Source organism: Copadichromis virginalis, linkage group LG11 (assembly GCF_057382275.1).
Source record: "Copadichromis virginalis isolate Kocher_CV1m ecotype Utaka linkage group LG11, C_Virginalis_male_GT1.1, whole genome shotgun sequence".
Taxonomy (NCBI): Eukaryota; Metazoa; Chordata; class Actinopteri; order Cichliformes; family Cichlidae; genus Copadichromis; species Copadichromis virginalis.
The window spans coordinates 16,046,968-16,063,030 of record NC_140628.1 but is presented as its reverse complement, the minus strand read 5'-3'; the positions used below and the strand labels follow the sequence as shown (position 1 = coordinate 16,063,030).

Genomic DNA, 16,063 nt, shown 5'->3' with positions numbered 1-16,063 from the left:
TTCTCTCTCTCCCTCTCCAGAAAGGTTATCGCGTTGTATCTTATTGCCTTTACCTGCTCCTATTCACTGTGAACATGCACTGATTTGAATAAGCGCCGCTCCAGAGGCTCTCTTATCAGATCCCAGACGGGTGTGCCAACACAGCAGTATCAGGTACACACCATCTCTCTTTCTGCCTCTTCCCCAAAAAAAGAAAGAAAGAAAAACTTAAGAGAAGAAAAGGAAGAAAGCAAGAAGAAGAAGATGAGTTGCATCTGGGATCTGTTGTCTGATAACGCGATCTGGCTATAATCACATCCAGGCTGGTTATGCAAAAGTGACCAAAAGAGGAAAGCAGTTAATCCTTCTTTGGAAATGATTCCCCTTTTCCGTGTTTTCTTTTCTTTCTTTCATTTTTTAAATTTCTTTTATTTTGGCTTCTTTTCATATCCAAAATATATTTTCTACATCTGCCGACGTACAGACTCTTAATTTATTTCATGTGTAAAATACAAAAATATAATACACTGAATTTTTAAGTGGGGTATTATTAAAAAAATCATTATGTAGTGTGATAAAAACAAATTGTAGACCCGTTAATGTGCAACAATTACCCACCGAAGGCATTTTTTTTTTAAATTTCATTTCATTAATAGCCTGCATGGGGACTTTTCTTTCTTACTGTACACAGCTAAAGGAATATAATTCCCCATAGATGAACTGGTTTCCAGTTCCATGTTGTTGTTTGCTTTTGCTCTATAAGGAGAAAACACTAGCTTGCTGAGGCATCAGTCAGCGCAAAGGGGGGTGGGGTGGGGGGTTAGCGAGCAACATGACCTCAGAAAATGTATCCTCCTCGGGTAGGTTAAACATACAAACACACAAACAAACTCGCTCACAAACAAACACGCACTGAGGCCATGCTCGCTTCCCCGGTCCTCTTAACAGGCTAACCTGCTCTCTTCATTAGGGTGCTGTGGGGACTTATCACTGTGTAGTCTTTGTCCTTGCTGTAATTGCCCTCTCGGCATGTCAGCTCCCACCCACCGAACACCATCATAAGCAGTCCCACACCCAGCCAGCCAAGCCAGCCAGCACAGCATCAGACCCCCTCGTGACAGGCCTGGTGAGACGGCGGTGCGGGAAGTCTCTCCTGAGACCTGCTGATCGGCCCCTGAGGTCCGCCGGTATACAGAGGCTTGTCCTAGTTAAAGCAGCACCGGCAGGGACACCCCCCCCAACCCCCCCTCACCGACCAAACGCTACGTCTGCCCTGCCATAAGCCCAGCCTCTAACCTGACTCATTTATTACTGCACCAACATCCAGATGTACTCTATCGTCTCAACAATGATATGTGGAAATGTTCTGTTAGCAAACTTTGTTCTTTTTCCTCAGTATGACTTCAGCAAGAGGTGGACAGTGAACTACATTTAAATGAGCCTTCACATTTCTCACACTTTAAGGGACGCACACATTTAATGAAGTGTTTAAGCTGCTTGTAAATGAGTCACTTCTGTCTATAACAATCTTTCACTTCATTATCCGACTTCCATCAGCTTTGGCATTGCAAGTGTCTTTAAATTAAACCCCCCTTTTTAGTTTCATCTGATACGCATTCTGATTCTATCTTATTTAAAAATGACAAATATCAGTTGAAATAAATGAAGAAAGAGTTACACATCCGATCTTATCTTTTAACAAAGTGAACACGCTCTCAACTGCATTGCTTTCATGCAAGGCATCCACATGTACCACACACCCAGCAGTCACATATTGCAAATGAGCTCTGTGACTGTGGCTTTCTAGCAAGTTGAATGGCGCCATCTAATGTTCAATAAAAAGACCACAAGTCACAGCGACGCCTGTTTCCTTTTGAGTTTAAACTGCATTCAAAGTAAGGAATTAGTTCTTTTTCTTTTGGGGGGGGGGGGGGGTTGCTTGACGCTTATGTAGCCTATAAAAGTCCAAGCGATCTGATTTTTGCTGCAGGGCTTGGAAGGAAGCGGGCGGGCAGGCAGGCTTTGAAATGACCATAAAAGTGGGCAGAGTGAACCCCTTAATTTGAAATTTAACTGTAATAGACAACAAGCTATCAGTGTTGCAGCATAATTCTGACCTCTGTTTGTTTTGCTGAATACACAGAATAAATGAAAAAATGCTTCCTCTTCATACGGTGCGTTCCTCCTCATCACACTCAACGCTTTTTCTTTCCCCCCCCCCCTTTGGGGTAATCGATGTGTCAGCGTTTTCACGGCTGACTGCAGGGGTTCAGACCTACTCCTTGCCTCGGAGGGTTCGGTGGTGCAGAGGTTAACACGAGTTGCGTTGGACAGAGCAAAGACACTGTCGCTGACAACGGGGGCTTCTACTTTCCTGGCCACATGTCCTCTCTTTTTACAACAGGCCTGACACTTGTGGATGCTGGACTGGGAGGGCAAGAACCCCACCACCACCACCACCTTACAAATTGTACTCCACAACATTATCCCTGTCACATGGTTGGGCACAATTTGGTGGTAACTGTGTCGATGAGAAGATCTTCGTGGCAGCCGCAGAGCTTTAACCTAACCTCTCTGCCGCTTAGCACAACACCAGCTATCAGGGCCACGAAAGACACGAGCGACCAAACAGCGAGACCTTTAAGATATGTGATGCGCAGTCTGACGTTTTAATAACTTTGTCGCACTGCATCTGTTAAGCAAACACATTAAAGTGGACACAGTGCCCCCCCTCATTAAACACACAGCAGTGTAAACCCTCCTCCACACTTGCATAAACACACACGTACACAAAGAAACTCATTGCCTTTCTGCATCCCTGCATCCATCCAACGGATGCCACCAGCAAGCCTTGGGAGTTTTTCTATGGGGGTGTTTTATGCATCCCACAGGGCTCAGAGACAGTGAGATGTGGCTATAGCACACAGAGGATCCCAGTCAAGGACACAGGCAGCATCACTCACTCCACCATTATTTCCTCATATTTAAAGCTGGGCAGGCGCAGGGGTTTACCTGGGGGACTGGAGCTGCACATGCAGAGGAGGGCGGGTGATTTCAGGGTCCGACGGGTGTGCTGGGGGACCGAAAGCTAAAGGAGACGCGTGGAAAGGAGAGAGAAAAAGAGAGGGAGTGACAGAGGGCTTTATATGTCAGGCCGGTGATACCAGCATTTTTATGGCCGAATATTTTTCCTCTTGTCAGAGCTGGATAAGGAATCACCATAAGGTTGGGGAGCATGAATATTGCCCTTGAGGGCCCACTGTGGCTGCTCCTGTTTATGGTTGACTAGCAATCAGCCACCGATTCAGGACCTCCAACCCCTCATCCATCCACGTCAGCAATTAATCAATTAAACGGGCAGCAGGGAGGAGTCGGATCGGCTAGGTGTGTTAATACAATAGCCTGTTAAGGCTGATGTAATTTCATCACTAATGTCACCCATTCATCACGGCTTATTATCTGGTTCGCATAGACAATGGTCAATATCACTTCATAAATCTGAGAATCATGGGGATCTTGTGATATTAAGCCCGAAGGATGCCACCAAATGATGGGCCGCAGAGCGTGAGGGCCAAATTTAACGAGAAAGGCTGCTGAAACAAGTGTTCAACATAATGTGACGGATTACACACGAGGGCTACAGACTTTTTATGTAATCCCTGAGCAGAAAATAGAACTCTTATTATGAAGACCAAGGCAAACAAATGCCATCTGAGACTACTGCTGGTTTGATAATATACAGATCACATAACTGTCCCCGTTGTAGGACTTGTTAGTGTTGAATGTAATGTATGCAATGTCGGATTAATCTGAAAGGGTAAAAAATAATTTAAAAAATTAAACCCCACCATGGTCCCAGCTGGTTCCGAGACTTACGAGGAAAGCGCAAGCACAGAGATATCATGCCTGTTTAAAATCACGGTACCATATCAATAGGCTTTTATCATAGCAGAAAATGGCGAGTTGGTGTGTGTGTGTGGACGACAAATGTGTAAATAGCTGGTAGCATGTGGGCGGAGGCCCTGTCCGCATGTGTGCCTGGCATGAGCGCGTGTGGGCCAGACCACATGTGATACCCAAAGTGAGAGCGGGATTTGGCGTACCGGTGGATATGAAGCCTTCTATCCCTAACAATGTTTTTTGGACTCAAGCCGCTGACAGCTGACAGTTTGTGCTAGTACTTCATAACTTTAAATGTCACTATTTTCAGGGCCAAAATATTTGAAAACTTACAACTCAGTGCTTCTTGGAGAATTGAGTTGAAGCAAGGGTAGAAACAGGCTAGGCCATTACATCAGGTTAATGTAATGTATTGCAATGTCACAGCAGTATTCCAGAGCTTTTATAGCTCTTACCAACACCGCAGCGTTTGATGCATGTCTTGTTGCTCACTGTGGATTTGCAAGGCTCACCGAGGCACCGTGGTAATGGGCTGTACAGATGAACCCGACTTGACCTAACAACTGATTGTAATCTATGGATAATTGTTTGGAATCTGATCAAGCTGTTTCATTAGACTTAAGGGTTTAGCTCAGACAGGCAGCAGTGTTGATTCATTCTGCAATAAATAGAGTTTGTAATCAAAGAAACTACATCATATCCATCATATCAGTTGGACAGCACTGACTGGCCCGCATCCAACACTTAACAGAAGACCAATACCTGCCCCGCACATCGCTCTAATGCTACTAACAGCTTCAGTCAGACAAAAAGAGCTTCTCTTCCACCCAAGCCAACATTTCCCCAGCACTCCCAGCAGGTACATCAGTTCAATTATGATGATGGCAATGACTGATTGCATTTTACGTCTCCCCTGTTCCCTCAATAAGTCTGGCCATCACATGCAGCGAGAGCGAGAGAGACGGATGAGAAGAAGGAGAGGAAAAAAGAGAGACAGAGACAGAGATAGCGGCGTCATCCTCGGTGAGCTACAAACATCCCAGATGCCAGTCTCCGGGACGGTATCAAACATCTTGGTGGCGGACTCGCCATGAAAATAATCTATACCTACAGGAAGTCAATTAAAAAGTGCCAGGGGAGATTAAGAGCAGCGTGACGGCTTTTCGTCAGGCCACCGGTTTGTCTAGGAGAACCAGCGTGTCGGGACGCTGCCGTGTGAGTGAGTGGAAGGTAAAGTGTGCGCGTGACGGTAGTAAAGACGTGTTGGGAAAGCGAGCGGCAGCGGAGGAAAAGGAGAGCGTTACCGAACACCCTTAAAAGCCCCCTCATGAATATTAAAAAGGCCTTTGGCAGTCGGCAGCTCTGCCACAAGTTTGCAAACCAGCATAATGTGTCTGTTTGCGCTGAGAAAGGCTCAGTCCGGATATCAATTAAATCAAGCTTTGTCAGTCTGATGGCCCTCTCAATGGAGGGACAGCCCATTCCCCTCTACACATCAGCTCAGCTTTGTGTCAACCATTCATCTCTCATCCTCCCCTCCGCTTCCTCCTCTCTCCCTCTTGCCATCTTTATCAGCCTTGACGCACGCTCCCTCTCTCCCTCTCTTTCCTCCTTCTTTCCTTTGCTCTCTCTCTCTCTCCGTCTCTCAAGCAGCCGGTAACTGAATGCACAAATTACTCTCCCCTCCACCTTTAACTCCCACTAAATCTTTCCCCTTTTCCACTTTGCTGAGCTGGGATATTTTATTCCTCCATCAAATATGCATCCCATTAATTAAGTTAAATTACTCCTGACTGCCAAATATCCCCTGCCCCGATGGGTGTCAACACAGAAATGCATGACTGTGAACCTGCAATGACACGGCCCCAACACTTAAACATGAGTTACAGCCTTTTCCAGCTCCATCCACGGGCAGATTACCAGACACTTTGGGCTCCTGGAATTAAGCACCCGTTCGCTCCTTCCCCCCCTCCTCCTCCACCCAGCTTTTTAATAAGTGCACAATGGATGACACTCGCACTTCTGACAATGAGAGGACTGATATTTTAATTACACCCCTTTTTTCATCTGCCTTCCTCTTCATCTTTTAATTGCTGTTGTTAATCACTCATTAACTTCCTTCTCTCTATTTCCCCCCTCCTCCTACAATATACCTATGACATGATTAGCTCTATAGAATGGATTGTTCAGCAACATTTTTTTTGAATCATTTATCAACTTTTCAGGATAAAGTTTGAACCTCCTTTGTCCCAGTTTGTGGCGAAGGGATTAAAACTTATCGTGCTCGTGCTTCCTAACTAACAGAGCGTCTGTTTGCTGCTATCGGTCTTTAGAAGGTAAATTAAAAGTGTAAAAAAACGCTACCATGAAAAGGGTCTTGTGAGACCAAAGTTAGTCTACTTCTCTTCATTTTTGCCCTGCAAGTTAAGATTTAGCAAAAACAAAGTGATGAAAAAAGAAGAAGAAGAAAAAACTGAGAAAAGGCTGAGACCACAACAAGTTTAATGTTTTAGGAAAGAAGCTGCATGCGCCTCTTAACTTAGCCGGTCCTCAAGAGTTGTATAACTCACAATCATACGCTTATGTGCTGTGCTGGCTGCTTAGCTTAACTACTGATGTTGCCGTTTAAGTGTCTGAGCCCAGTGTTTGTTTTGGTTTGTGTTTGATTAAAGGGAAATGGTTTGATTATGAAGCCCTGAGGCCCCTGTTGTGGACCCGCTAAAGAATATGAGATTGTTATTAAAACCTAATAGGACTGATATGCTGACAGCGATTTCTCTCTTTGTCTCTCGCGCTCAGAGATGCTGAGTGGGGTCCCAATCCGAACTCTTCAAAAGCATCCCTTCGCCAACGTGAAACTAACCGAGAAAACAGACTTTGTCTTCCGTGAGCACCTGCACTCGTGTTAATTTGAAGTGAAAATTTAATAGCATTTGTTGCCTTTCTGCTGAGCGTGAGGCTCCGCGACACAAACGCAACTGATAAAGCCGCACGCCTGTTGGCACCTCACCTCGGAGATACCTGTGAGGACACGTCACTAGCAAGGAAGTAAGAATTTGACAGTTCACTATAAAAGTGTGAAGCTGCACACCGGTGGATTTATACTGATGCATCGACGCTGTCTACATTTTGCTCTCCCTCCTGCTCTTTTCTTTTTTTTTCCTGTGTGTGCACATGTGCCTGCGCAAGAGTGTGTTTCTATTGCAAAAAACATTAATTTTACAAACATCAGCCCAAGGCTACAAAACACATCCAATCCATTATGCTGCGCTTTATCGTGTTATGGGGGGTAACGGGCTGTAAAGCTGTCTTGGTCATAAAGAGCGATCGCGGAGTGTCGAGTCAAACCAGAACGCAGAGCTCTCCGAGCCATACGCAGGCCTCGTTATCATCAGAACAGCTCCGTCACATACTTAACCTTTCCAGACCAGACTTTCTGCATTATTTTCCAAATGACCTTTAGCGTTACTTATTTCATTTCCGATAATGGCACACTAAATTTAGTTAAATGCATCAGAGCAAAATGTGTTTATTTTGGTGAAGGGGTCTACACTGACTGACAAGGACCGTGTTCCCAGAGTGAGACGCTAAAGTGTCCGGAGCGGTAAACAGCACTACATCTTCCTGATGGGAGCAAGTGCCAGGCTCCGTACGTGATGGGCAGAAATCTTAGCAGATTCATCAAGTAAGTAGGTCATAGGAATTGAGATAAGGAATACATAAAACAGATATATGAATATGTGGCTGTCGCGTTATCCACGCAGATGTTCATGGATCTACTGGAGGGTCAAGGTCAGTACACCAACTTCTAGGTGTGACACAAATATTAATGAAGTAGATTCAAATACAAAAAAAAAAGATTAGTAGTGTTCTTTCAGATGTTCATGCTTTATTTTTCTAATTCTCTTACTTAAAGTGCATCGAGTTGCATATTTACAAGCATCTGAAGGCTGCAAACGAAGCCAATGAAATATGCAAACACTAAAGGCTTATTGTTCTGTGCTAATAAATTCAAAATTCCTGCTTACAGTTCCTGCCAACATGCGGTGCACACTCTTGGTCTAAATCATTAAGGGCACAATGAGTTTTGAAAAGGTCTAACTCTAACACAAATACATAGCTATCCTGGAGCTGTATTATCACACAACACAATCCCTCAGCAGCCTGCGAGGAGCAGCGTGCTTCACGCCCTTGCTGTACGGGCGGAGGGGCTTGGGTGGAGGGATCTTAGCAAAATCGCTAATGTACGTGATGATTAAGTGTAACTCAAATACCGAGCGTGTTGTTCGTAGGCCTGACAGGCAGTAATTTGGTGTATTATATTCTCCGGTTTTAATTGCACGCCACCAACGTGTCCCCGTGACACGTTATGAAGCGATGATGTACAATTATTTCAGGGCGGCGGGAGATCAGCGGAGTGACATTATAATCATCCTCATAGGGATCCTTCCCTTCATCTGCAACAACCATTAATGTTTAAATGGAGAAGAAGGAAAAAAAAAAAACAACATAAAAATAGTTCTCAGGGAGTTCTAACCAGAATCTGTTTGAGGATTATAGAGAATCACTTCAGGGGAGAAGGAGAGGGGTGTGGATAGACAATAGAGGGGCTGAGTTAAGTGACGGCTTTCTCTGGATAAGCAGCAAGCTAAGATGCTCCTCCACTGTCACTGCCAGGCCTCACACTACTCATACAGGCCCGGGCATTAAGGCACATTACAGGGGATGAGCCATGCAGGGCGGAACTGATGGGCTATTCTGGGAACAGACCAGACAATCTCACAAGACAGGGGGGACATAAAAACCCTGACATGAGCCAACCCCATCCTGTTAACAGTCAAATCACACACACACACACCCGACATGAAAACATGACTATATATACTCCAACGCTAAGTAAGGGGAGGGAGGGAGAAACACAATCCAGCTTCCTCTACAGTGAAGACAAACTTTAAGCATGCTGGAAACTTTTTGTGTTGCAAGAAAGAAACTTTTTCTTTTCTTTTTTCTTTTTTTGTTTGGGGGAGGGGGGGGGGGGCTAAAATTCCTGAAGTGACACTAGCAAACAGGCAGCTTATGACCCACGATCATAAAACCTCAGTCCACAAGAGGACAATCCATGTCCATGATGGTGTTAATACTTCTAAGGCCTGGGCTGAGATATTAAACCAATGCCTCAAAACATTTAGACTGTTTATGCATAATTTAACACCTACAACAGCACTGGATCTCCATTGCATCTTTGGGGAGGACAAGAGAGCGGGAGGGTGAAAATGCTGAATCCACGGCCTTTCTGTTAGATGATGGAGGAGAGGAGGAGGAGGAAGCTCATTAAGTGGCCAAGCCCCAATGTGGACAAAACATGCCAGGAGGAAATGCAACAATCTGCCATCTTGCATGCTCCGAGGTTTTTTTTAACCAATTAAATATGAGAAATCTTATCTCTCGTGCTAATAGCAAATATGTGCTTTTCTGCTTTTTTTTTTTTTTTTTTTAAACACCTTAAGAGATCTTTATAGCAAAGTTTATACAGATGGGTCTTTAAAATTAAAAAAAAAAAAAAAAAAACTCTGTTTATATGAGCAGCAAACAGATGTGGGGAGGGTAGAAGAACTGGGGAGGCAGAAAGCCTATAAAGTGGTCGGGATGATGAGCGCGGCGCTGACCAGCACACTCAAGTTTGACTGGCAGCATGGTCAAGGGTTCCAATCTGTCTTGGCCTCGCATTTGCATTTGTTAATTAAATGCCACAACAATATGATCTTTAACTATCAACAACTTCCCTGCCCCACCCCCGCTTTGGAAAAGAAAGCGGCGGCAGGCGAGTCGAAGCTAAAGTGAGGTGGACAGCCGAGGTGCAGCACGTCCACTCGATCACAGAGTCAGAGCTGGGGTAAATGTTCCAGTCTGAAAGTTTAACAAGGAAGCGCGGCAATCGATGTGAGTGAGCAGGAAGGAGAGGGTTTTTTTGTTTGTTTGTAAGGAAAGAAAAAGCCCAGGAACAATGTGCTGAGCTTAAACAAAACGCCAATAAACCTAATCCAAGAATTCTGTGCCACATGGATGCCTGAGAGTCTGCAAGCGTAAAATAAACTGATACAACTACAGTTAGATAGATAGTTAAAGAAAAACAGGACCCAAACTGAGTTTTGTGTTAATTGACATGATAAACTGCGATTACACAACCACACGAAAGACCAAAAAAATATAAAAAAATCCCCCCAAACAAACGTATTTGGTTAATCAAAAAAGTTGGCCCGTCGAGAAAGCAGAGCTTAATTGCGCTATAATCTCACTTTTTCTAGGTCACCCGAAACAAAACGGGTAATCACATTACACCTGAAACACAGTCATCCATTAGTAGCGTGCTTTGGATCCAGATTAAAGGACATATCATGAAATGTGAAAAGTTTGGGAAGGGGGAGCAGGTTATGTGAATGTATGGCTCTGGCCTTAATGAGGGTGTGTCTGTGGGTTTCTTTGTGTTTGCTGCTCTTTAGTCAAGACGAGGGATTGCCCGGTGATCAGTCAGTACTGAAAGCACACACAGGGGCCGATTTGTCACCAGTGGCTGGCACTGGCAGCACATAGCTCCTCCATCTGCATGATTTGTGAAACCAGAGGCCGTATTTAGTAGTCCCATTTAAAGGCATATTGGAGAACCGTTCTGTACGTATATGTGTATGCTTTATGTGCGCGTGCATGGGTGTGTGTGTATGTAACGTCAGATACTTGGTCAAAGCGCAGCACATTTGCAGCACTTGGGAGAGAGGAGGGTTTTTCAGCTGGAGGGCTTGTGAAACATGAGACTTTCCTCTCATTAAAGGAGAAGCTGTGTTTAAACCAAAGCTTGTTTGCTCCTGCTGTAATATGTTTGCGAACATCAGCGGGAGCAAATAAACACATTTGCTCCGCTCGGCTTTAGAAGAACAACAACGGGGAAAAAAAGTCGGCCTGTGACTGAACTAAACGGAACGGTTTATACAGAATCACACAGAGGGAGAAACTAATAACGCTGCATATGTCTTCATCTTAGCGAACGTGCAGCTGCAGAAGCTCGACGGGAACAAAGCCGGAAATCCCACAATTTATTGTATTCCCCGTCTGCATGTTAAACAGCTTAACACGTCCATCTGAACATGGCACGGCAATGAGGAGGTCTACCACGGGAATGAAAGGAGCTGAGCGCAACATATGGTCTACATGTAGGGGGTAGACGGTAGTGCAATAATAACTGTACTCTTGCACTACTGGGTATTTGTGGGCTGGTGGTTACCTACATAAACTTCCAATTAGGATTATTTGTACAGAAGAGAAAGCAAAATAAATGGATAGTTAAAAAGCAGCAATACAATTGTCTTTTAAGGACTGGAGTAAGTGGATTTGCATGTTAAAGGGATGGTACGCACCAAAATGAAATATACGTGTTATTCATTTCTTTTTCAGCCTGTCCTGTATAATAGAAGCAAACGGCACTGGCCTGGTGCTGCTCAAAGTGCCAACAGGATACATTTGAACTCAGCTTTAATCGTTGCTTTCCAGAAATCAAGACCCAGCTACTCACAAAAAATAAATAAATCTGCAAACCTTGGTGTGAAAAGTTTAATGTAGAAATCATTTTTCTTTTTGCCAAACTACACCTGGCAACTATATCACAATGCAGAGGGATATAATAACATGATTAATAAATGGTCAACTGATAAGATATATAATTTTCGTTATTGTAAACTAAAATGTATAATTATAAAGTGATATTTAACAATCTTGACGAACCTGAGGTTATAACTAACATTATATTTAGTAATTATAACATTAATTAGAATTACTAACGTTAAATAATCATTACTATAGTATGATTTCTGTTCATATTATTTACACATACTGGTCATTTTATCAGGTACATCTGTTCAACTATTCGTTTATGCCTTATCAGCAGCAAGTCAGTGCATTTAGGTTTATAGACATGGTCAAGACAACCTGCTGTAACTGTGTCCTGAGTCTGAGGCCACCAAATGCTGCCGTTTAGTAGAGGTTGTTGCAACATAGAAAAACAATAATGGATTGCATTTATATAGCGCTTTTCTAGGCACCCAAAGTGCTTTACGATTCCACTATTCATTCACTCTCACATTCACACAAAGCGCATGTTTCTTTCATTTTCTGAAAAGACTTTGTGAACTAACTAAAAAATACTGGCAACCACCAGTGCTGCCTTTCAGCCTCCTAATAGACACACCTTTGGTATCAATTTGAAAATCCTAAGTGCTTCTTTCTTGAGTAATCGATTTCACAAGATTTTCAGAAAACTTGACCTATGAGATTTGAACTCATCCAAGATTTAATTAGATGCAGTATGGTATCTATTTGAAGCTCCTACATCACTTTGTTCTCGAGTTATCACATTTACAAACCTAGGTGTCCAAGCTGCCTGCACGGCGGGATGATGACAATACCTCAACAGCCTTTTACAGCCGAGGGGTCATAAAAACCAGAACAAAAAATAAATAAATCAGAGGAAGTTTTATTCTTTGTTGGTTTAGTAAAGTTTTTATGACATATGAGGCACTGATAGACAGTCTGGATGTCTATAAGACTGTGAGTGAATTGCTTTCAAAAGGTTCTGTGTTTTTACTGTAATACTTGTACGGATTTACCTAAATCTTGCATACATTTATATGACTCCAATAATACAATTTAATATAATAGTAATTTAACTAACACTGAAACTAATAAAAACTAAATTAAAACTAAACATTTTCTAAAAACAGTGAAAGACACAGGATACCAACCACACCCTCAAAGTTTATAGCCTTGTGATTTCCATGTTTTGCATTAATTATAATATAAAGTTATCTGTAAAAATTAATTAAAGTTTAAATATTCATTACACAGACTTTATCAACCACATACAAAGACTTTTGAACATCAGTTTCAACTTTACTTTAACCACCCAGTTAATGCTTGTTGATGGTTTATTCAACACCTATTAACCAATCAGTAAACACTAATAAGCCTGCCATTGTTGAACTAAATTTAAGATTGATTAAACATTATTTACCATTTATTTATCCATTCATTTTTAACCATTTATTAAAGATAATAATGTTATCAAAGTATGCATCTACCACTTTGAAAAGGCCAAACATGACAGGATGCAAACATAAAGCTGGCCACCCTCAGCCAAGCTGTAACATTAGCTATCTGCATTCTTCCTGTGGTTGGAGGGTGTAGTTTGGCTGAAAGAAAATTATTTGTACCCAAACGTGCTGAATATTTTTGGGTAACTTGAGCCAATATTTCTGGAATAAAAAGACGTCGCTGCTCAGATTTCCAGGTGTTTTTTGTTGTGTTTTGTCTTTTGGTGTTGTTGCCACTATGAGCGTCACAAGAAATAAATACAAGAAAACTGCCTTTACCTTGTTTCGATTATTTTTGCACAGCTACAATTTTTCTGTAAATAGTGAATCCCTTTACATTGATCGGTTTACTTTCTTATTAAATAGCAGAATATGGATTTGGGTTTTCAAACAGAACATTAAGGCATTAAATGGACAGCAAGGTTCTCAAAAGGCAAACTAATCACAATCTGTGGACGTGTGTGACAGATAAGTATAAAAAGCTGTCTGCATCACATTAGCAAATGAAGCAAACCAATGCCACGTCTCTTATTATGACCAGGCAGGGTTAAATGGGTTTGAATTATGAATTAGCCTGAGACAAATGCAATTTAAAGTGGGCTGTACAATAGATAATCAGCAGGCCACACTCAACAGGAGGAGCAAACCAAACGCTTGTCTCAATTTTGAGCTTCAACTTGAAAACTGCGGCAGCTTTTCAGCAAACTGTGAAATATCTCTATTAGAAATGTGCATCCAATCAAATGTGAGACAAGTGACTAAATACGTTCTTATTGATTTGCAATTGAATCCTCAGGTGAGAGTCATTAGATGTAACACTAAAACAAACACATTCCCCGACTCGTAGATTTTCATGTTATTGCTTGACTTTTTCTTGTAAATGTCCAGAGCTGTAATGACTGGATCATCCTTCACTCCAAATTTGTGTGAGCAAAGCCGTTGTTTGACCCCCCTCGACTCTGCGAATTGTTACCCTTAAGAACGGCATACTCCGAGTAACTCACCCACATATGTCGCATTTGTACTCTCGCATGCCAAGATGTCTCTTCACGTGGTTCCTGGCGTCTCCCAGCTGAGCGGTTGCGAAGTTGCAGATCTTGCACATGAAGGGCTTAGACCCTGCAAAACACAGCACGGAGAAATCACATGCAACAATAATATTATGTTTGAAAGAAACGGCAATTTTAATAAAACACGACTGCGTAAGCGCTGGGCAGAAATCTGATTTTACATTACGGATCATTTTTCAATGCCAGGCGTGGAGAACTGTTATTAGTTCTGTGCTAGGGCTTCAATCTACTTCACAGCTACGAAATGACTTCAGAATTATAGAAACAGATGCCCTTACTCCAGCCCCCATAAAAACTACAGTCACACTCCAAGTGCCAAGCAGCTCTTCTTTCACTCTCTATCTATCCTTGTCACTCTCCTTCATCTCTTACCTACTCTTCCTTTGCCTGTGGATGCGTAAATTGGATTCCAAAGGTCAGGGCGAATACGTAAATCAATTCTGTGTGCGCTCACTACCGCCCATTCCATCATTAAAGCGCTAATCACTCTGGCGGGCTTCGCAGGGAGGTTTCTCCCTAATTATTGTCATTAATAAGTCCTGAGGGCGGGGTAGCATTTGAGAGAGTGGCAAAGCTTCTTCCTGCTATTCATCATTTAAGAGCAGAGCGAGGGTGAGGGCCAATGCCTGTACTATCTCTGTGATGCACTCACATCTACCAGCTCAAAGAGAAGGAAAAAAAAAACGTTGGACATGCTACACCATCTCAAATTTTAAATATAGAACACAAAAAAAATGCTTATTACAAATGCAAGTTTACATTTCTTCAAAGATTCAAGCTATAATTAGTAAGTAACATGAATATTTTGTTCAACAGCGGCACAGCACAGTATGACACTCCAATATAAGTGGCAGCCTGGTGTAATATCCACGTATGCATCTTTGAGCAAACCCTCAGCCTCTCCCGGTGAATATCCCAAGACGTTGTACAATATTTATTCCAGGGGCAGCCGCTGATTTGATTAAGCACTTTGTGTAGATTACTAATTCGTTCATACACGGTTCACTTGCTGTGAGCTGGAAGTACGACACATTGAATTTTATGCCGGTAACGAAGATTGAAAGGCAAGCCTGTGCTAACAAGGCCCATAAACACAAGGGACGGGGAGTGGGGGTGGGTCAACACATGGGCAAAGACAACCCCTTCATTTCACATGTCTCCATAGTATACCACACACACACACACACGCACAGCATAAAAACAAGAGCAAATAAAGGCAAAAAACAAATATCTCGGTCCAAAACTCTACCCTTCACACCTTAATAAATTGACACTTTCTCTCTCTCTCTCTCTCTCACTGTCTCTCACACACACACACACACACACACACACACATTAATTAAAAGAAGAAGAAAAAAAGATTACAAAACAAACTCAGCAACACCCATAAAAAAGACAGATGCACACACTCACACCACACCCACTGTCACACCTACACCTACCTGCATCTAGATTCAGAGCCCCACCTCACACCTTTGCATGCGCTTGCAGACACACACATTATATTCATAAACAATAATCACCCGTGGACAAACAGAAGGAGAGACAATCATTCTTCCCCCTTCTCACTCACTCACACACACACACACACACACACACACACACACACACACACACACACAGTCATATGCAACCTAAAGTTGAGGTGTGAGAGAGAGAGAGAGAGAGAGAGAGAGAGAGGGGCGTGGGGAGCTGATTTGTCCAGATGGCTGGCTGAGTATGAAACATGGCAGAAAGGAGAGCGATGTAACGTCCCTCAGTTCTCACATCTTATCACATTAATACTCTACCACTCCACTTAAACAGCCTCCGTGAAACTGAAATTGACCATCAATGCAGTGTCATGTTAAATTAATATTGCCATCCACATAGGGGCGATGTGGCTCCTGCACATCCCAGATGAGACAGGGAATGACTAATTAATTTCCTGAGAGGAGAGAGGAACCTCTTGCAATGTTTCACTACGTGCTCACGCAC

The 16,063-nt window shown here is 42.8% G+C and overlaps 1 protein-coding gene across 1 annotated transcript in view; it reads right to left on the bottom strand.

Moving 5' to 3' along the window:
- The window catches only part of znf407 (zinc finger protein 407), a 156,453-nt gene that overhangs the window by 129,376 nt on the left and 11,014 nt on the right, over positions 1–16,063 (bottom strand). The window contains exon 4 of the mRNA XM_085473346.1: positions 14,021–14,135. Within this exon, the coding sequence (XP_085329472.1) occupies positions 14,021–14,135 (115 nt within the window). The remainder of the gene's footprint in view (positions 1–14,020; positions 14,136–16,063) is intronic.